This window comes from Odocoileus virginianus, chromosome 24, assembly GCF_023699985.2.
Source record: "Odocoileus virginianus isolate 20LAN1187 ecotype Illinois chromosome 24, Ovbor_1.2, whole genome shotgun sequence".
NCBI lineage: Eukaryota > Metazoa > Chordata > Mammalia > Artiodactyla > Cervidae > Odocoileus > Odocoileus virginianus.
In genome coordinates, this window is record NC_069697.1 from 9,183,441 (window position 1) to 9,206,946 (window position 23,506).

Genomic DNA, 23,506 nt, shown 5'->3' on the forward strand with positions numbered 1-23,506 from the left:
CTCTTTTCATCACATTTGTGAAATGTACAACGCTAGAAAAGATTGTGATTGGGGAACAAAACGTCTTGGAGAGCTAAAGAAAAGGACTTCAGGGATACTGTAGCAGTTAATATTTGGGGACAAATGTTGTGTTTGGTATCTTCCCTATATATGCTTATTTGTTTTTCACAATAGTAGCATAGAGCGAAGAATGTTATCACCATTTTATAGTTGTGGAAATTAAGTCTTGATGAAGTTAAAGTGTTGCTTAAAGTTACAGACCTAGAAGATGATAGAGCTGGAATCATAACCAGATCTGTATTACTCCCAAATCATGCTTTTCCCAAATCACTAGATGGTTTAGTCACTAAGTCATGTCTGACTCTTGCAACCCCATGGATTGTAGCCCACCAGGTTCTTCTGTCCATGGGATTTTCCAGGCAAGAATACTGGAGTGGGTTGCCATTTCCTTCTCCAGGGGAATCTTCCTAACCCAGGGATTGAACCCTGGTCTCCTGCACTGCAGGCAGATTCTTTACTGACTAAGCTATGACAGCTCTCTATATTGGCCTCTGTTCTAAAAACTCAACAGTGTACTTATAGGATTAGAGAAGTCTTAGTTTGATAGCAATATTTGTGATAAAGACTAATGGAGTTATGGTAGATTAAACTTTAGTGCATTAACTCATATGGCATATTTCTACCAAAAAAATAATCACTGGCTTAATATTGGTCTACATTAGTTGATGGGCTTTATCCTTGATGGTTCAGATGGTAAAGAATCTGCCCACAATGCAGGAGACCTGGGTTTGATCCCTGGGTTGGGAAAATCCTCTGGAGAAGGGAATGTCAACTCAGTATTCTTGCCTGGAGAATTCCACGGACAGAGGAGCCTGGCAGGCTACAGTCCATGGGGTTGCAAAGAGTCGGACAGGACTGAGCAACTAACACACATACAGTTGATAGACTTTATCCCTTATGAGAAGATAATCATACAGTTTTATATGTAAATCAGTTGAATTACTGGTACCACCAGTTTAAATGGTAAATAAACAAAAAATGAGCTTGTTCAGCAAGGAGTGATGATGATGGTGAAAATACTCAGGATTAAGGAATATGAGAAACTATTAAAGAATGGGAATAAGTGTTAGCCAAGATTCTTTTAGTTTCAAGTTATAGTATGCAACTTAAATTGTCTTAAACAAAACAATGATTTATTTAGCTGAGAAGTCCAGGGCTACACCAACTGGATATAGGAACTCAAATAATTTCATCATGTGTGGTTAACAGCAAGAAGCTTTGTGTGGGCAATAGCAAGATAGCCTTGTCTCTTGGGTATAATGACACAGGAAGCAAATGGAAAGAGATGAAACTAGAAGGGTGGGCAGGCCAGATACATGGAGACTTGAGGCTTAAATAAGGATCTATCTATACATCTATTTCTCTATCTAGAGAGAAGAATGAATCTCATTTTAAATGGGATTTTTAAATTTTATTTTAATCATTCACCCAAAGATTACACCCAGGAGAAAACATTCAAGACTCAACTTTACTGTTGGAATAATACCCAAACTCTTTATTCTGGCCTGCAGTATTTTCGTGTTCATTCTTAGGGGTTGAAATCTTTCTCCTCCAACTTAAGTACAGTCCCTCTTGTCTTCTGGATCCTAATTCCTTATGTTGGCTCTAAGAGGATGGTTTACAAGTGCATAAATGAGCTTCAACCTCATTCTCCATAGTGGCTTTTTTTCCTAATCTTATAAGTGGGTCTTTTCTGCTAAAGGCAAACAAACAAAACAAAGTCAAACCAAATCAAATGAAATCAACCAGCTAACCAAATGTTGAGAGTGGGAGTAAGAGTAACAATAAATGAATACCCCACTGAGACTCAGACTTTTGCTGAGATTCTAGAAAAGCTTTAGGATCATAGATGTGCAGCTATTTATGCCATGCTAGTTTGATCATTATTAACCTAGTGATACAATTCAGCTGTGTAAAGATTCTAGAGTAAATGCAACGTAGAAGACCAGCGTCCTTAGAGTGGGAAAATTAGTGAAATTGCTGGTTCATTTGAGGGGGAAAATTATTTGATAGAGTCAAGTAAATGCATTGAAATTCTTTATTTTGAGGAATGGTATCTGGCGAGTGAAAGGATTGATGTAGAATATTTAGATAATAGCAGATTAAAGTTTTTATAATAAGTTCATAGGAATGTATAGGAGTGGATGTATCATTGTTAGGCTTGGTTGCCCACATGGAACAAAATAACAAATTATGAAATTTAGAATTAAGACCATGACCTTTCAAAGAGTCTCAAACTTTGTCTAGGAAACCATTCATGTTCACAGTTGGGAAAATAGGGAATTTTGTTTAAATCTTTCCATATGGTTTTGGTATTTATGATTCCTCATAGGTAATTGGTGCTTGGCATAGTCTTGATGTGATAAGAAATGAGCAAAGGAATTGGCAAAGCAGAGCAAAGAAACTGCTCTTAAGCTCTAGAATTTCCTTTATGCTCTGATGTAAAAATGTGGCCTGTCTTTTGAAAAGTATAAATTAACTAGGAAATAACTTTGTCTTAAATCTCCATTAATTTCATCTCAAGACATTTTCTTGTTGTTACCAATGAGTGCAGATGAATAGAAATTTATTCAGAATAGTTTTATATTTATTCAGAATAATTTCAGTCATTAAAGCCTTTTGATTTCTCATTCAAAAAGGCTTTTAAAATGTGCTAATTTATATCCTAGTTTACAGAATTGAATCAGTAAAATGATAGCACTCAACACTCTCAAGAGTTTTGTTTTGTTTTTTCCCTCAGTTTGAAAATCTGCACCATGTGAGAGGTTTGGCTGATTTTCTAAGTATTGCACACCATTTATGTTCCCTCCATTTCCATGCAGTTTATGACTTTGGATACATAAGAGTTAGATTTGCTCTGTCAAGTGGGCCTTCTCTCTTCCTCCCACTGTCTCACTCAGATCCCTAGTCTACTCTCAAATCTTACAAACTTGCTCCCTAGTGAACATTTTCTGCAACTCTGGAGGCTGTGATTTATTCTCCTTTTCTACTCTTTGGTCCCAATTAATTTCTTCACTCATCTCTTTCTCTTTTTTCTCTGCTTTTAGCTAATAGGGGGGAAACTATTGTTATTAATGAATTTGTTGTTTAATTATTTACTGCTTTGTCTATTTGGAGGGTAGAGCCTGTCCCTTTCTCATTTACATCTAACATCATTCCTGACATAAAATAGGTGCTCAATAAATTTTGTTGACTATTGATTGTATATATACCATTACTAAATATGGAAAGGGTAGGGAATATGTGATTCCGCTTATGTGATTCCCCTTATGAAGATATCTCTTCATTTGGAACACTATCTAAAAGAAAAATGTCTCCCCAACTCCTCAACATATGCTGTTTTCCATTTAAGGGACTAAAAGTATATAAAAGAAAATTTGTAAATAAGTTATTCCAAAATTAGGACTGCAAATGACCAATAAGAAGATAATTCTTTTTCACTCATGGTTAGAGATGTGCACATTAAATATTTCTGGTCAATTAAACTTGCAGAAATTAAGATTACTATACAGACTAGTGGTGAAAGTTTGCGCATTGGTTGTTGTGACTCAAAATCATAATGACTTATCACTAAAAATTTTTTTTTTAAAAACCCATCTGGTTCAGTCACACTATTGGGAATTTAACCTGTAGAAATAAAAGTACCATTATGGGAAGATATTTGAATAAGAATGATTGCTGCATCATTGTTAGTAATAACTAAAGCAAAAGGAGAGAAACAGCCTAAATGTTAATTTATAGAGGGGAGGCTGAAGAACTATGACACATCCAAATTAAGCAACTTAGAAAAAAATAATGATGTAGATTATTGTTCTTAACATAAGTAAAAAATCAAGATATAAAATGCTGTTGTTTAGTCACTAAGTTGTCTGACTCTTTGCAGCCCCATGGACTGTAGCCCATCAGGCTTCTGTCCATGGGATTTCCCAGGAATGAATACTGGAGTGAATCGACATGTGCTTCTCCAGGGGATCTTCCCAACCCAGGGATTGAACCTGTGTCTCCTGCATTGGCAGGCAGATTCTTTACCACTGAGCCACCAGGAAAGCCTTATATAAAACATACTTTTATAACTGAAAATAAAATATTTTTAAACTAATAAGAACAAAACAGATTTTTAAACTAAACAAACCAGCTAAAACCAGGAGAAAAAATATTGTAGCAGCATCAGAGTTGGGTTTCTCACGCATGGGAGGGAGTGACCCTCTGAACTGTAGGATTGTTCATGAGACGGCTGTGCAGAGAGCTCAGGCTTCGGCCCAGAGGTTTCTGTGTGCTTCCTCCAGTTTGGCGACAGCGTAAAAGCAAAGAGGGTGAAGTCAGATCCTTGGCAACAGTGTCAATGTTCTCTCCTTTTCCTGCTTCTGATTCTCAGTTTAATAGCAAACCGTTTCTTATGAACTCAAGATGCATTCTGACCTTGTATCAGAAGTTGAAGCTTCCACTGAAGTTTATGCTCAGATATTTTTCTGCCATAGCAATTCAAATATCAGCCATAATTAACTCCAAAAGGAGACAAACAAACCCCAGACAGACAAGATTTATCAGGACCTGAAACGTTTTTGTTAGCACTGTTCTGTCTCTGGAGATAAATTAGATGCACATACTATATCTGTATATGCTAACTGAGATGGACTATTGACTTTGCTATTCAGCTAATTTATAAAGACTGCCTTCTTTTTCCTGAAATACCCAGATATTTAAGACAAAATTTCTGTTTGACCTGCATTTTCCAAGTAATTGCCTTGATTCTGTATTATCTATGGAAAACTTGGGGTTTTCCTTATTATGGTGGTGATTTAGTCAACAAGTTGTGTTCAGCTCTTGAGACCCCATGGACTATAGGCCACCAGGCTCCTCTGTCCAAGGGATTCCCAGGCAAGAACATGGGAATGGGTTGCCATTTCTTTCTCCAAGGGATCTCCCCAACCCAGGGATCAAACCCAAATCTCCTGCATTGCTGGAGGATTCTTTACTGACTGAGCCACAAGGGGAGTCCTTTATATATTGTAGGCAGATACTTATCTACAGTATTTTTCTGTGAAGATTAGGGCAAGAAGGTAGTCACATAAGGCAGGAGATATTATTAAAAATATGCTGGAAGAGAAATTTTTGAAGTAGACAATGCAATTAGGTTGCTTTAGCTAATTTCATAGCTTTAGAGATCTGAACTGGATTAGCTATATTGTAATGCTCTAATAGTCCAGGAGTCTGCAATTGGGTAAAGTTTCTACAACAAGGCATCTTTCTCAGACTAATAGCCTAACATTTACAGCATTAAGTTTTAAAAGATATTCTGTAGTCTCAGAGAAGTCAAAGAGAGAACTCAGTTCTCCCTGTGGCTTCTGGAAAAGGATGATGAAACTGTTTCAAATCACTGAATAGCCTGGCTAATCCTGCCTGTCTCCAATTGCATATTCTGAATCCGTAATTCTCACTATGGTAAGCTTTCCAACTATTTTCAGATAACCATACTTGTATTTAGAGTGAGTTGATGCTTTTGTAATGGTAAAACTATGGCTGAAATGTACCTCTTTGGGTATACCCTTAATTCACTTAAAATCTTTTATTCCACTTAATGATTCAGGATTCATATATTTTAGTGGTAGAGAAACAAAAGCATTTTATGTTCAGAGGGAGTATCCATTTACCTCTTGGATGCCTAGTGTTTCGAAAGAAGAAAAAAGACATTACATTACATGAGATATGTATCTTTTCTGTGATGTTAATCATATTTCCTTATCTAAATCCTTTAATAGTTAATTGCATTGCTCTTAAAAATATAAATTTGTTTTTAAAATGCATAGTTTTCAGTACTATTATATACATCTTCTTTAGCTTAGATTCTAATCTATATCCAGTTCTATGGAATCTGAAGTAACATATCTGAAATGAGCTGTAGTACCATATTACTTAGCAACACTATGCTCTTTAGACATTTCCCCCTTCTCCTGGGACTTTGGTACTTACTTGAAGAGTGTGAATCAATATTTACTTTCTTTTCCAAAGTAATATTTTAGATACATTTAAGATTTTAGCTGAGTACGAGATATAAGCTCAACTTTTTGTTTTCTTGTTATGTTTTACATCCATTATTTTAAATCTTGCTTCTAATTAAAGAATAACCCATACTCATTATTTTAGACATAGCTATTCAGATATTTTTAATTTATTTATTTGAATTGGTTCTGAAATAAATGTTATTGTTATACAATATTTATAAAATGGATTTGATAAATATACTGTATGAATAAGATTATGCCTACACTTCAAAAGAACAAATATTTGAACAACTAAAACACTGGCATGAAAAGGATACAATAATTACTTTGAATACACTAAATTCCCAGAGATCTATTAAGTTCAGTCTAAGCAAACTCTAATATGAACATCCTATTAATACTTATTTGAACTACTGAATATACTTGAAAGCAAAAGAAGCTTATGTATTGAATTATTCTGAAACTCATTCTTTTCAGCATTTCAGGATAAGTAGCATCTTTATCCTATTAGTCTGGATTAATAAATATGCATAAATTTTGCTTATTTTTAATGTACTTGTGCTGAAAATGTATATATAATGTTTAAAGGTCAGTTGTACAGAGAATTTTTTTTTCCTCTTAGGGACAGATCATCATTAAAAACTGTTAATGTAACTGAAACATCATTAGAGTTTTCAGATTTGGACCACAATGTTGAATATAATGCTTATGTAACAGCTAGTACCAGATTTGGTGATGGGGAAAAGAGAAGCAATATCATCAACTTCCGAACACCCGAGGGAGGTGAGTTCTTATGGATATAGCCCAATTCAGAAAAATAGGATATATCCTATTCAGAAAAAACACATTAAATATAAAGATGTCTTATTAAGCCTAATATCTGTCATAAGTTACAGGCAAAATTGCTTTTTGGTCACTCTAGCTGTGTGAAGTTGGGAAAGTTAGTTAATCTCTCTGTGCCTCAATTTCCCATTTGTATGGATATGGTATATCACCTACCTTATTAGGGTCTTTTGATGAGTAAATGAATTTATATATGTAAATGCACTCAGCACAAAACTCAACACGTAGTTAGCAGTTAGTGTGCTTTTTATTTTTTTATTAACTTATAGTTTATTTTGTCTTCGGCTGTGCAGGGTCTTCATTGCTACACACGGGCTTTCTCAGGTTGCAGGGAGTAGAGGCTACTCTAGTTGTGGTGTGTGGGCCGCTCACTGTTCTCACTGTGGAGCTTGGGTCCCAGGGCACAGGCTCCGCAGACGTGGTGCATGGCCTTAGTTACCCCGCAACGCATGGAATCTTCCTGGACCAGGGATTGAACCCATGTCCTCTGCATTGGCAGGGAAACTCTTAACCATTGGACCACCAGGGAGGTCCTAGTGCTTTTTTTTTTTTCATGAAGCAAAATAAAATGCATGAAGTAAGCTCTGTGCCTTTGTCCTCTATTATTCAACTTCAAAATGCTGAGTTAAATTGCAATTTCATAGTGTGCATTCTATATTGGAAACTTGTCATAATGTTGTTTTCAAATCCAAGGCATTGCATGATTTAGAACTGGGATAGTATTTTACAAATAAGAAATCCATTTGTCCTCTGCTTGGATATTGCTATGGTAGGGTGTTAATGAGGATGGCCCAATGAGCCTTACAGATTTCATTTCTGACTTCTAATTAGATATTCTTAATTTTTAACAGTCATAACTTAGATACAGGTAACATTTAGAACAGTTCAGACATTATTTAGAGACACAGGTACACTTTGTGTTCAACTGTTTTTTTTTTTTTTTTTAGCACCAAGTGATCCTCCCAAAGATGTTCATTATTCAAACCTCAGTTCTTCATCAATACTTCTTTTTTGGACACCTCCTTCAAAACCTAATGGGGTTATACAGTATTATTCCGTTTATTACAGAAATACTTCAGGTACTTTCATTCAGGTAAGACCTGAGTTTTCTCCTATTTCTTTATTTATATCTCTCCACTCTGTTGATAAAGACTTGGCATAGTAAAAAAATGTCTCTTATCTTACATTGAGAATTATGTATAGACATTTTATAAAACTCCCATTGACATAGAAAGATGTGGTGGAGAAAAAAGTATATTTTAATCTGTCTATGCATGCAGACATGCACTCAGACACACACACATTTCTGGATCAGCTTCGAATGTGTTACCAACAGTGATGAAGCTGCCACCTTTTAAACATTCTGCATATAAATGTGGCCCTCAGGGCTGTTTCTGCAGGGAACTGATGGTGTCACTTACCCTCAATTGTTTTTCAGCTAAAAAAATTTCCCTTTGTTTGTATATGATAGTTTTCATGCTTGGATGCGTTTGTGTACTTTTCTTTAAGTCTAAAAATTTTCCATTGTTAGTAGGAGGGGGGTTATCATCATCATCATTGTTATCACTTAGTATCAGATGTAATGAAAGTACCAAAAATGTGCTTATTAAACTTATGATATGCAAGGTTATAGGGTGGCATAATTTTCAGATGGAGAGTTTCTGAAATATGAACAAAACTAGTTATTAAAATAGCTAAAGTGCCTTTCATTTAGAGAAATATTTTTAGTTTTTCAGCTGGATTCCTTTATTTCTCCAAACTAACTATTTCACAGAACTCTAACATATGAAAAGAATATAACTGGACAATTGTAATTGAATCAGGAATCGGAGAGTTGGAATATAATTTGGAAAACACTGATAGAGAAGAAATAATGGCCGGCCATTTACAGAATACGTCCCTCACTATAGGAAGTGTTGACTGAATGTTAATTATTACTCTGACCACTATTAAGTCATTGTATCCTTTTTAGTAGAAGGAGAATAGAGAGGAGTCTTATTAATTCTAAGTTACCTAATTCAATTTGTGATTAATAACCCGTTTAGCCACTAGAGTTAGTTCTTGTGAGCAGAAAGCTCTCTGAAGTAGGACTTGCTTTAGTGCGGTTTAGGCTAGTGAGAATAATCAGAGCAGAGTTCTGCACGCTGTCTTAGGCCTTACCCAGCAGTGAGGAAAAGACAGTCCAGAGGTTGGTTGGATTTTAATATTCTGCTCCAGGCCCTCTAAGAGTGAGGTTGCATAAGAAAGGACAATCTGTTTATTTGTTTGACTCTGTACATCAAACAATTTTTGCTGCTGCTTTTTGATCTGCTCTATTTGGGGAAGGAAAATGGAAACTTAATGTGCATTTTTACCAAGTTTGTTTATAAATTTAATAATTTGTCATTATGTCATCAGGCCGTTCAAATTGCAGATTTTTTTCATGCATTTAACCAATATTCAGTATTCAAAATTCAGTAGATCTGAACCTTCGCAAAGGTTTTGTCTCTACTACAGTTTACTTTATGGCTTGTGTTTGATTCTGTTTTGATTCTCTTTGTCCACATCTAAGAAATCAAGGGCAAAAGTTTAAGTATAATTTCAAGGTGATTTTATGAACTTTCTTATTCAAACCTGAGTATATAATATGATCCCATTTGCAATTCCTCTATCTTAGAAAATGTAATCTTTTATTAAGTTATCTTAAGAATGCTTTTAAGTGGAACAGCTGCAAGAAGGCACAGGCTAATGATGTTAAAACATCTCTCATATTCCTTGAAGTTCATCTGTGCTTTAATTTATTTCTAAAATTAGTTAAATATAGCATAAAAATCTTCACTACTTAGTTTTCTATTTTGGATTGGTAGAGTAGAAGAAATCATCAAAATGAAAATTATGTAGCAGGATAGATGTATAGCTATTTTCTTCCTTCTCTTTCTTCTTCCCGTAGAACTTTGTAGTATCTCTTATGCATGACACATCAGTCTACTTTCTATTCCTGGCGTCTGCTACTTGTCTTAACCCCCTCATCCCATAGCAGTCAATGTGAAGAAAAGGATTGTGTGTGACTCTTGTCTTTCCATTCCCTGATATCCTCTACTACGGTATCATAATGCTCAATAAATGTTTAATCACAGAACATAAAAATAACTATAGCAGACCAACATTATTCTCAGTAATTAGTTATGATTTGGAGCACTTGAGTTGGTTGTGAAGTGATCTGTCCTTCTGACTTTGTGGAATTTAAGCTCCTTGCTACAACTTGGGAATCCATCTTTTACCCCCTCCGATTGTGGCCCATTGTGTTTCATATTAACTCTTCTCCATTTTATCATTCACTCACTTGTGTCCCCTCTGTGTCCCTGACACAGTGTCTTTTATTAAAAAGTGTGAAATAAGTCCTGGTTTGATTAATCAAGTTTGAGAAGTTTTTACTAAATACCTTCCGACTGTATTTATATTCTCAAAGAATAAGCCTTAATTAGATAATTTGAACCACAACACTTTTTCTCCCCCTCAAAATAAATAGATGAATGGGATAATCATCTGGATAACTGGTCTGGTTCTAAATGTGTTACATGTCTGTGCATGTTTACTTCACACTCAGCATGAATAAACTCTGGGTGATTCAGAGTAATTTATTACTTACTGTCATCAGGGTCATAAGTAATCAGAGTAAATTTTATAGCAAAGAAAAATAGATAGGCTACATTAATATTTTAAGAGATAAATTATATAAGCCAGTTATGCCATCTGTATAGTATATGTGTTGGAAGATATTAAAGTTCCCAGATCATATTTTGTGTGAGATTAATAATGTCTTGTCTGTTACTTAATAAGTCACCACAAAATTGAAGTAGATGTTTTATGACACTCACTACCCCACATACTGTCAAAGAACCACAAAATTTTGCAGAATTTAGTTTGTTCATACATCACAAAACTATGCCAACTATAAATTTTAGTCAAATTGATTATCCTATGTTATTAATTTAAATTAGCCTTTTGCTGTTTATTACTTTTATTTTATCATATGCCAGAGATGGTGTTGTTTTATTTGCCGCATATAATCTAATCTTCAAAAGCCCTCTGTGAAGGCTTTTGAAGAGGTTCTTCCCATTTTACAGTCAGAGGATGAGAAGTTTTGTGATCAGATGATTTATATGGGACTTCTGTCCAAACTGAATACATGTCTTTGGCCTCTGAGGACTTCGTGCAGATTGGAATGACTCAGATTTCTCTGTATAGAAATACATTATTATAAAATTATTCATACTTAACTCATATTTAATTACACGCACAACTTTTTAAAAAGTATTTTTATTTTAGAGTTGATTTTTCCAAGTTTTGTATTTAAAATTTGGTAAAGGAAGGAATGATCACAATTCCTTAATTATCATAAAATGGCTTGGAACAAATATAACTATGAGTCAGGCAAGAGAATTTAAAATTTTTTGTTCGCTCATGTGAGAATGTATCCAACTGCTTTCCTATTTCTCTACATGAGTGTAGAAAAAGAAAGGGCTTATGAAAGATGAATTATAACCATTTGAACTCAGAGAGAGAGCTGGAGACTTTCATAATTCCTACATTGTTGATAGGAAGGAAAAAAAGAAAATTGTTATAATATTCCAAAACTTGTTTAAAAATATATAGTCAAATTTTGAAAACTTCTTGAATGTTTTGTAAGGGAAACGAACACTGATCAGCACATTGTAGCCTTCTCAGGTCACCACTGAACCTTCCCCACTGCCAGCTAAGCTTGGAGTTTTAACTCTTTGCTAATCTGTGTATCAATTTAATGAAACTGCTACCACCGATTCCTCTTTTAGTACAAATATATTTCCAGTTTAATTATTGCAATAAAAAGATTCTATGTTGATTTTCCTCAAAAATTAACATACTAAAACAATGAGACAACCAATCTATGAATAATACTTTGAAATGCTTATGTATACTAAAATATATTCTGAACAATTAAAAACAATATGTTTATTTTTCAGAATTTTACACTCCATGAAGTAACCAATGACTTTGACAATATGACCGTATCTGCAATAATAGATAAACTGGCAATATTCAGCTACTATACATTTTGGCTAACTGCAAGTACTTCAGTTGGAAATGGGAATAAAAGCAGTGGCATAGTTCACGTATACACAGATCAAGACAGTATGTAAATGAAAAGCATTTGTTAATCTTTAGTAGGATTAATTGAAAACTTTATACTTTTTCAGAATCTTTTTCTATTTGTATGTATTGGTAATAACATCTATATTTTATTTAGGCACATTTATCTAGTCAGAGAAATTTGAAAATGCATTAATATAGCTATAAACCTATTACAACAGTAACAACCTTTTCTATTCATGGAAACTGCTACCATCCATTTATAAAAGTTCTGTCACATTTATTGCTTCAAAAGGTATTACAACCTTCGGTTATGGACGTGAAAAATTACTGCTGCGTCTGTGGACAGAGTTCCCAATACTTCATATCCATTTGCTCTAAAAGTGACATTGTTCCTCTCTCTAGCAGCTTGTTTCCTTTTCAGTCTTTGAACTCACAAAGGACTTTATGCCGCATTTTGTTCTTATTGTGTTTGTTTATGACTAATATGCCCCAAATACCTTTTTTTTTTTAAACTCTGGCAGTTTCTTCATGTGGATTCTGCAGAATCCTGTTTGTGCGGAGTATTCAGAAAACTGTAATGATTGACGCTCTTGTTTTTTAGGTTTCAGTTTCGAGAATACAGTGATGCACGGATCACTGCCTATTTCTTCTAGTGGTTGTCTCTATGGTCCATTTATTTTTAAAGGCTAGTCTCTTATTGAGAAACGATATTGACCTAAATTGCTGCTGAGAGTAAAATTTCGTGTTTATTACTTGAAGATTATAAATTGGCAGACACTTTAAGTATGAAGAGTGAATGCTTTCCCCGTTGTTGGGATAGTCTTTCAAATTGTTTACTCACTGATCAGCAGCGTAGCTATGATAGAATATGCAGAATATATAAGTTTGGGGAGTTTTAGCTAAAATGTTTAGAGCAGTATGTGGTCAACATCATTTCAAGCATTCTTTAAATGCAGATCTCCCCCAAGATTTTCACCAACCTATAATGCTTTATCAGTCAGTATTATGGTACCATGAATAATAAACTCTGTGTACTATTCCTGGTGAGAGATCCTAGGTGACTTCATATGTACAATAAGGATAATCTCCAGAAGAAAGAAATTAAAAATCTGGGTATACATGCATATATACATACTTGCACACTCATAGTCTCATACACATAATTTCCATCACATACTCAAAATCTACACAGACTCATAATACCCATTTTGTAGGAAAGAAAAGCCAAGAGAGTATTATATAAAACAATTCACACATATTAGAGATGACAAGGTTTACCTTGAATGATTTGAACATAATTCTAATGTAATTATTTAGAAGGTATTTTGTAGTAGATGATGTTACCACGTGTGGATCTAAACAACGTAGAAGCTGGTGATGTAGTAGTTGCCCTATCAGCAATGAGCCTCTGGTTTGTGAATTTACTTAAATTTTACCTAGGGTGACTGACGATTTTTGTATTTTGCACATTACCTATCATAGTACCTGAAGGAGTTGTTGGAAACCTGACTTACGAGTCCATTTCGTCAACTGCAATAAATGTAAGCTGGGGCCCTCCGTCTCAACCAAATGGTCTAGTCTTCTACTATGTTTCTTTGAGCTCACAGCAGACTCCTCGCCACGTGAGACCACCTCTAGTTACATATGAGAGAAGCATGTATTTTGATAATCTGGAAAAATATACTGACTATATATTAAAAGTCACTCCATCAACAGAAAAGGGATTCTCTGATACATATACTGCCCAACTACACATCAGAACTGAAGAAGATGGTAGGCTGGACCCTTTTATTGCCTATTACGCAGATAGTTGGTGTTCTCTTATTTGTTGCTTTCTGCTAGAAAACATTATTCTGATCACTACATAGATTCTGTTTGTTCTTAAGTAATTAGCCTTTCAATAAACACAGTAAGGTTTAGAGTTTCTTAAAATTATTACCTGTTGATTTAATTAAGTCCCAGTATTATTGAAGCCTCTTCTTTTTGATACTAATTCACTTTGGTTTCATTTAATATTCTTTTTTTCTTTTATAGTCCCAGAAACTTCACCAGTAATCAACACTTTTAAAAACCTTTCCTCTACCTCAGTTCTTTTATCATGGGATCCCCCAGTAAAACCAAATGGTGCAATAATAAGTTATGATTTAACTTTACAAGGACCAAGTGAGAATTATTCTTTCGTTACTTCTGATAATTATGTAATACTGGAAGAGCTTTCACCATTTACATTATATAGTTTTTTTGCTGCAGCAAGAACTATAAAAGGACTCGGTCCTTCCAGTGTTCTTTTCTTTTACACAGATGAGTCAGGTAAGCCAGAATCCATGTTTCTTCCAATGATTTTACTGTTGCAGCACTTGCCCTCTCTTTTTAAGGAAAAGCATGGAAAATGAAAGGATATTTGATTGACTCTTTGTAACAGGCTGACAACTATTCATCTGTTCTGCTGAACATTGTAAATTTGAGTTTCAGAACAAAGTGTTCTGTTTAAAACTACTTTGGAACTTCTGAGTTCCAAGTACAAAGCATCACTACCTATGCTCTTTATTTCTGCAATTAAAATGCGATCAGTTTATAAATCTTTAACTAGTGTCTTCCAGAAGCTAGAGTCACGCTGCTACTTTTCTGCTAAAAATGTTATGAATGTAAGTTTTGTAATGTGTTTTCCTGCAGTGCCTTTAGCACCTCCTCAAAATTTGACTTTAGTCAACTACACTTCAGACCTTGTATGGCTGAAATGGAGTCCAAGTCCTGTTCCAGGCGGTATTGTTAAAATATATAGTTTAAAAATTCATGAACATGAAACTGATACTATATTTTATAAGGTAGGTTGATTATAACACTGTATGTTTATTTCAAAAACTTAGAAATTCAAGTAAAATATTTTGACATATGGGGGAAAATGGACTGTTTTAAATAACACAAAAGCCATCTTTTTTTAAAGAAAAAAATCTCTTTGGTTTCCCACAATTTAAGGATGCTTGAGGAAAACACAGCAAACGTTTGTCAGATACAGAAGTAAAGTACTTTGTAGAGCATTTTAATCTAGAATGTAAAACTTTTAGATATCTGCAAGTTAAGAAATAATTACACCATTTTGTTAATGCTGCAAAAGTATACAGTAAATTTTTTCAGACTATTTATAGCCTGTTATTGTCTTAGTGTAATATATTTCTGCAGTCACCCCCTAAGCTTCAAGGGTCACATTCCAAGACCTCCAGTGCATGTCTGAAATCAAGGATAGTACTAAACCTATATGTACTATGTTTTTTTCTTATACATCCATAGCTATGATAAAGTTTGCTTTATAAGTTAGGCACAGTAAGAGATTAACAACCATAACTAACAACAAAATTTAAAAAAAATTATAATAAACTGTAATAAGAGTTAGATGAATGCTGTCTCTATCTCTCAAAACATCTTCTTGTATAAATTTAACACCTTTTCCATCTTAACTAAGCATTTATCAAACACTGTGGCCATAACTTTTGCAGTTTGAGATACAACAGCAAAACTTGTACAATTTTTTCCCTTCTTCCCCGATTCACAGCATTTCACAGAAACTTCATTTTTACCACAGATCTTGGCAGCCTCAGCATACAATTTTTTTCTTTCCTTATTAAGTCGAGAACTTCCATCTTTTCACCTAAGAAGCACTTTACGGCTTCTCTTTGGCGTCTCTGAATTGCCAGCATCACTACTCTTGTACTTTGGGGCCATTATTAAGTAAAATAAGGGTGTATTGAATACAAGACTGTGCTACCCCACAGTTGATCTGATGACCAAAGAGCCTGTGGACTAGCGGGCAGGAAAGACAGGACCCAGGGATAATTCACACCCAGGGCAAGATGAAGCAGGATGCCTGGAGATTGCATCACGCAACTTAGACTAGCTCACAATGTAAAAGTTATGAATTATCTGTCTCTCCAATTTTCCATTTAGTATCTTGAATTGAGCTTGACTGCAGGTAACTGAAACTGTGGAAAATGAAACCATAACTAAGGGAAAACTACCAAGTGTTAAAAGAAGTACCAAGTGAATATTTTTAACCTTTTCAGAGATGTGTTTATCCTGGACTTCTAGTAACCTTTCCAGATATAGTATAATTTCACACTAATTGGTCTTTTAAGATATATCATTATTCTTTTTCCTTCACTGCTAATTAGTTTACATTCTAAAGGCCTTTTTACGTCTCCATTTTTAGGTTTCAGAGTCAATGAAAAATACCCAAAGAACTAATGTAACAAAGGATCTCAAATATACCTGTATGATTTATAGCACTTAATTGCCAAAATATATTGTAATACACTAGCATTTATTTGAGAAGTTGTTCTTTTTTCCCCAAAGGCAAATGAAGTACTGGAATGCTTTTCAGTTACAGCATGGAGGATGCAAAAACTCAGCGTAAACATTGTCCCCAGTATTATATGCATTATAACTTATTACTGATGGTAAATTATTTTTATAGCATGTGTAGCTTACAAAGTGAATAATAAAAAAATCAAAAGTAGTGAGTAATGCTATAGCATAAGGAATAATGATTTTTATTATCTTTAAATAATATGGAATGTGGCCATTCCTAGGACAAACACGTATGAATATTGAAGTGTGGATGTATATGTGTGATCTTTCCCTCAGAGCAGAGATGTCTACCATCAACACCATTAGCATAGTCATGAACTAAGGACTCTGGTATCAAATTATTGGTTGGAATAATTGGCAGTAATTTCCAAATGGTTGGAACCCTACCTTCAAGACTTACTGTGCTGCCTTAGGGCAGTTACTTAACTTTTATGACTCAGTTCCCTCAAGTGCAAAATGGGATTTGTAAAGATGCAGCCATTAAAAAGTAAAGCTTGTAAAAGGAAAATCTATATAAAACATTTAAAACAATCCCCAGTATGTGAAAACATGCTACCTATTCTTTTTGTCATAGTTTACAAAAGAATGAATTTCATTCAGCATTGTAATAACACTAAACCTGAAGTGACAGTACTTCTTTACCTGAATATGTTATATTCTAAGATTTTTAGACATCTATTCTCTCAATAGAAATGCTGCCATTGACATTTCACTATAAATATTTTTATTTTAGAAACATAATATTCATACCATAAAGTATTCAATATATCCTTTTGGAGGTGGAGGAGTAGTTTTCCTTCAAAATCTACTACTGCTTTTGTTTCACACCTACTTTGTCTTCCATGCATGTTCCTAGCCTTGTTTCTTCCGGATTCCTTTGTATGTATCCATATGCCATCTTCTTCCCTTTCCCAGTATCTAGGGTATCTGCTTTCCTCCCACTGTGTGCCTTTCTTTCTGAGGGCGTTGTCCTGTTTTCCTTTCTGTTTTCAGCTTCCTCTGTGTCCCAACTATGAGTTTCTTTTCTTCCTTTTCTCTCTTACCTTTCCAATGATCTGTGTGTCTGTGGAGGCATGATAATTCTTGGACCACTCCAAATGTTCCTGCCTTCCCAGTCAGGTCACTCACACATACTGAAAGAAATTATTTAGTAAAAATTTCTGCTAAAAATAGGTTTGAAAATATTACTTACTCATGTCTCCCTTTTACAGTTTACTTTGTCAGTCTGTCTACATCCAATAAGCTACTCACACTTTTTACTATAATATCTTGAGTTCAGTCATTTCTCTGCATACTCACTCACCCTTCCTAACCCAAGTCAAAACTTATCTGCTTGTGTTTAATTTTTTCTCTGTATATAGTTGTTGGTAGATTTTTCTAATGAATATAACAGTTCCTGGATGACAGGGACCATGTCATATATATCTTTATAATCTCCTGATTATCTAACCATGTGCTTTGTAAATAGTAATTAAGAAAGAATGAAAGAAAATTGTATAATACAGTGAATTCATAAAGGATATCAATAACTTGTAAGAGATTAATTTAAAATATAATTCTAACTATGAGTGCCCTGGGAGTTAGTATTCTTGCTAAATTTCTGCCACTGAAATGTTTAATGTATAAGTCAAACTGGTTTATATTTTAGATCAGGTATAATACAGTATTCTTAAAATTATACCACGTAAGAGGTTGTCTTTTTTTCCCCATAAGATAACTATTAATCTTAAGTGCTCTTTGTGTTAGGACAATCTTCTTTGAATGAAGTGTTTGTATTTGATGGTAAAATTTTCAGTGAGAAACCATATCCTTTTTTGTACATCTGTGATAATTGTTTTGTTCGTTTTTTTTCATTTTCCTAAGAGATTGCATAAAATCAGAAATTTAGGAATTGTCTGGGAAAAACTCATAATTTATCAAGCTTAGCTTCATAGGAGCAGAGGTTCTGTTTCAGGCACTGCTGTATTCCCAGTGCGTAGTGTATAATAGCTGAGGAATAAATTAGTTTACAAATGGAATGTTACTGAGAACTAAAAAAATGAATTTTGATGAATTCAAGAAAAAGTACCACTGACTGCTCATAAGTTGGATTCCTGTTGAGGACTTTAATTTTAGCAAATTTAAAAGAAGTAATCATATGTGATTCTAAGTAAAAACCAAAGGGACAAAATAAAACACTTCAGCTTTAAAAACCAGTGGCAATTATATTCTTCAGGGTTGATGGGTGTCCAGTTCATCCTTGTGCGATTAGCTGAGCATACCCTGGGGCACACACAAAAACTGTTTAATTTTTAAATTTTTAATTAAAAATACCCATGCTTATTAAATCATAGGTTAAACACAGAAGACATAATTTTTATGTGTTAAAAATATTTCTTCCAATTATAAATAAGTTTTTTGATGATGCATTTTGACTAAAAATTTATTTTTCCTGCTTTTCAGAATATTTCAGGTTTTCAAACTGAAGCCAAGCTTGTTGGACTGGAACCAGTCAGCACCTATTCCATCAGCATAACTGCCTTTACTAAAGTGGGAAATGGCAATCAATTTAGTAACGTAGTAAAATTCACAACCCAAGAATCAGGTTAGACGTGGTTTTTGGATCCTAAAATGTTTGATTTTGTATGTAACACTTTTCCCTTTCCTTTCTCGGTTTACGTGACTAAGTATCAATATTTAATTGTTCACTCAAAGGAGCTGAATTTTAGTGCTTTCAGGCTAGACTGGATCTTGTTGTGTGCAATCAGATAGATATATACCTATACATGTTTTTTCATTTTGGACCCAGGAAGTTGAAATAAAAGACTAGTTTAGGAGCAAAGTATACTACTAGATATATATGAAAAGTACCTAATTCCTAATACTACCTGAGATTGTTGGGAGAAAAAAAAAAAGAGAAAAGCCATTAATCACTTTTAACTGGTTGATTCATATCTTCATGATAAAAAAATCTATGACTTTTTTGTATATTGTGCAAAATATTGTCACAATATATACAATAATGTATATTGTGACATATGAAGAGTACTAGTCAGCATGTAAGCTTGTATTTCTCCAGGGCTCATCTGTGACATGTGGTGGGGACTATGAAGACTATAAAATACCATTGGTCTAATTAAACAACTTGCCTGTGTGTCATGACATACCATAGCTCAATTTTGTGTGTTGAATAATTTTCATATAGAACTGATTTAAAGATTTAATACTTTTCTCTTTCAACTGGAAGCACATGTTTTTTAAAGGCATCTCTTCCTCTCTCTCTCTCTTTTTTTTTTAATTGATTAAGCACTTGATTCTGTGCTAGTCTTTTCTTCCCTGTAGGTCTGGATGCATTTAGTGAATCCCTAAATTGAAATTGTAGACCACTCACTGATAATCATTTCACATTAATTTGTGAATTCCTGATGCTTTGCTTTCATGGCATACCCCTAAGACATGCTTAGTAGATAGTATTTGTAGCTAATAAAAGTGCACGCTCTGAAATCAGTGTCTAGATTTGAATCCAAGCTCTGCGACTTACTAGTAAAATCTTGGCAAAGGCACATGACTCCTCTGAGCCTCTATATCTATAACCAAAAAGAAACATATTTTAGCAGTAGCCACCCATAGGCTATTATGAAAAAATATTTGAAGAGATCCATATAAAGCACTTATTAGAGTGTTGGACGCACAAGTACTCAAAAAATATTACTGTTGCCCTGTCCCCATAATTCAGATGAAGAAGCCATGATTCAGGCAGATGAGATGAAAAGGGCTGAGACAATTAGTGAAAAAACTGAACTGGAACATCAGCCTCTGACCTCTAGTGAAAAGTGGACATGACTATAGGAAATGTGTATCATAAATTAGGGATACTATGGAAAAATGCTAAACCCATGAAAAAAGAAACATTTAAACCATTTACACACATATTATATTGATAAAAATTAAGGCTAATCTTGTGGACAGTGTTCTATAAACCTATAAATATAGTTTACCAGTGAAATAAAATAATTCCATAAAACCCTGTGCCCTGATTGGTTAAATAAAATTTTCAACTTGACGTGTTATAATATCTGCTGGTTAATTAATTGTTTTTAGGTTTATATAGTCAGTAAAATGGATGTTCACAAAATCTAAGTTTATTATCTAAACTTAAGCACATTATCAACCTTCTCTTGTTCATTTACTTTTGAAAATAATGGTATATGTTTTTGAAAATAAGAAAGCAAATAATTAAACATATTTAACTGCCAGAACCTTGGATCGACAGAGGAATAATCCTTTCTTTAAATGCCACACACCCCACTAAGTTATTATGCTTTAGTTCTGATGCCTTTATCTTACAGAGGATGAAGGATTTGTAAAGACAGAAATTTAGGCCAGATGAGAGAACTGTAGGCAGGTCAAATATGATTTGAATGTTCTTTAAATAATTCTGCTTCCCCATAAGGACAGGTTTTTTCTTTTTACTGCTTGTTGTTTGTAATCCACAAACTGACAATATGCAAATTTTCTTTACAGCATCTTCTTTTTATTGTAACAAGATAAGCTATGCCAACATGACAGGACATTTAGATAATCAGACATTTCCCTAGAAGTACCCACTCTCAGGGTCACTTTGGTGGGCCTGGGGTATTTCTCTTTAACCAGATCTGCCAAATACAGTGGCTACTTCCAAGGAAACTCAGGGAAGTTCTAGAAAAAACTGGGACTGAATTAAAAACTGGGGCTGGTTTCCATTTTCAGTCTTTTTTTTTTAAAGTACTGAGGGATCTGGTCTTCATGATTTTTACAAAAAAGTCATCTGAATAGATAAGCAAAATCCCAAATTTAGTTACATGCTTCCTAGTACTGTTAGGCCACATTGGTGAGCACCTGCATCCATATCTATGTGTGCATGCTTAGTCGTTCAGTTGTGTCTGACTCTTTGCGACCCTATGGACTGTAGCCCACCAGGCCCCGCTGTCTGGGATTTTCCTATGGCAAGAATACTGGAGTGGGTTGCCATTCCCTTCTCCAGGGGATCTTCCCGACCCAGGGGTGGAATTTGTGTCTCCTGCCTTGCAGGCAGATTCTTTACCCACTAAGCCACCTGGGATGTTTTGCGTTAGAACGTTCCATCATAAAGTATGGCTAAGACTGCTCCTTCCCATTAAAAGATGAATAGGGCAGGCTTCAACTACTGCCTGAACTTGAAGCTGGCTACCCAGTTGCTTCTGAGTATTTGAGGTTGGGCCTAGGAGAATATTCAGTGGTGGATTCAGTATTGTAAGGATTAACATGGTTACATAGAAAATGGGCCATTTGATTCAGTCCATGTTAAGAAGTTTCTGAGCACATGTTCAAAGGCTCAGATGGTAAAGAATCTGCCTGCAGTGTGGGAGACCTGGGTTCGACCCCTGTGTGGGGAAGATCCCCTGGTGAAGGGAACGGCTACCCACTCCAGTATTCTTGCCTGGAGAAGTCCATAGACAGACAGGCCTGGCGGGCCACACTCCATAGGGTTGCAAAGAGTTGGACATGACTGAGTGGCTTACACACTTGAAAGGTTGATAGGTTACATTTTTATTCTGTCTCTACTCCTAAACATGATTTTATCTAGCAATCACATAGTTAAATCATTTATCTGTTGCTGCTGCTGCTGTCACATCAGTTGTGTCCAACTCTGTGCGACCCCATAGACAGCAGCCCACCAGGCTCCCTGTTACATGTGTATAAATTTTAACTTTGGGCATTTGCTTGTCTCTTAAGTTCCAGATGCTGTACAGAACATAGAGTGTATGGCAACCAGCTGGCAGTCAGCTTCAGTGAAGTGGGATCCACCCAAAAAAGCAAACGGAATAATTACACATTATACGATAACAGTTGGAAGGAATGCTACAAACATCTCTCCCCAAGATCACATGCACACATTCATGAAACTTCTTGCCAATACCTCTTATGCCTTTGAAATAAGAGCTTCAACCTCAGCTGGTGAAGGTAATGAGATGACCTGCAACGTCAGCACGCTGCCTGAGACAGGTAACTAATGTGTAACGGGTGATTGACCCGAAGCCAGTCATTTACTGAAAAAGGGAATTAACCTGCAACGCACAACTGTTCCTGGACTGGATCTTAAGTTTGCCAATAACAGTTGTAATCTTTAGAGCATATTTGTCCAAAACTGTATAAGAAATATTAAAAAATAGAACACATGCTTTTTTATCCCACATGTTACATAAGGACCAGCTGCGTGGTACATTGAACCACCTCCACAGCAATGGGAGATTGAAAGGAGGAAAAAAGAGAAAATCTTTTGTGTTTTACAAGTATGTATTTCTTATTACATAAACACCAAACATTGAATTATATCTTATAATAATTTAAAATAGGGGATAAATATATAATATCTTTTTAAAATTGGTTTTTGTGGCATTCTTAATGCTTCCCTGAATTCCATACTTGCAGTGTCAGCTCAATTTTTTTCTATTTCCTTCTCTTCATAACAGCCTTTATCTTTATATTATTGGGGTAAAGATATCTAGGTCACTAAGCTCTAGGCTTCAAAGAAGAAAGCTCTCATCTCCCCCAACAGTGATCCATTCTATAGCATAATCTCCTTCATCTTCTGCCATCTCTAATTATTATACTTCTTCATATCAATGAAAACCTGATTCCTTCCTGGTAATACTACTTCCTTGGAGGTCCTCCCTAGTGGGGACTGTGGGGGTTGACATAATTGTTTACCTCTGGCACATCTATATCCTTGTCTTGGAAACATCTTTTAGCCCTTTCCTCCTTTTGAAATCAGCATCACCTAGTTTTCTCTACTTTTCTGTCTTTGAGCGTATACACCGCAGAGCTTCAGGACACAGCGTGCCTTCTCTCTGATTTCCACATCCATGTCAGCATTCTTTTCTTTTCATCCTTCTAAGGCAACATTTCTTGAGACTTCAGGGTTTTCCCTGTTCATCTGGAATGGATGCATCTCAAAATATGTCACTGTGACTCATCTTCCAGGGTATTCCCTACTCTGAATGGACCTCACTGTTTGTTTCACTAGATGCTGGCTGATGAACAGTGCTGGAGAAAAATGTAAATGGTTCTACTTTGTTTAGCTATTTTCTAACTCTCCCAACTGCCCTACAATCGTCTATACAGTGTAC

The 23,506-nt window shown here is 35.0% G+C and overlaps 1 protein-coding gene across 2 annotated transcripts in view; it reads left to right on the forward strand.

Moving 5' to 3' along the window:
- Positions 1–23,506, forward strand: part of PTPRQ (protein tyrosine phosphatase receptor type Q) — a 235,648-nt gene that overhangs the window by 70,663 nt on the left and 141,479 nt on the right. Inside the window, exons 18-25 of one of the 2 annotated variants that reach the window (XM_070454261.1) lie at positions 6,685–6,845; positions 7,853–7,998; positions 11,888–12,056; positions 13,500–13,790; positions 14,052–14,327; positions 14,691–14,842; positions 18,822–18,963; positions 22,113–22,382. In XM_070454261.1, the coding sequence (XP_070310362.1) occupies positions 6,685–6,845; positions 7,853–7,998; positions 11,888–12,056; positions 13,500–13,790; positions 14,052–14,327; positions 14,691–14,842; positions 18,822–18,963; positions 22,113–22,382 (1,607 nt within the window). The remainder of the gene's footprint in view (positions 1–6,684; positions 6,846–7,852; positions 7,999–11,887; positions 12,057–13,499; positions 13,791–14,051; positions 14,328–14,690; positions 14,843–18,821; positions 18,964–22,112; positions 22,383–23,506) is intronic. The other variant, XM_070454262.1, reaches the window with a different exon arrangement.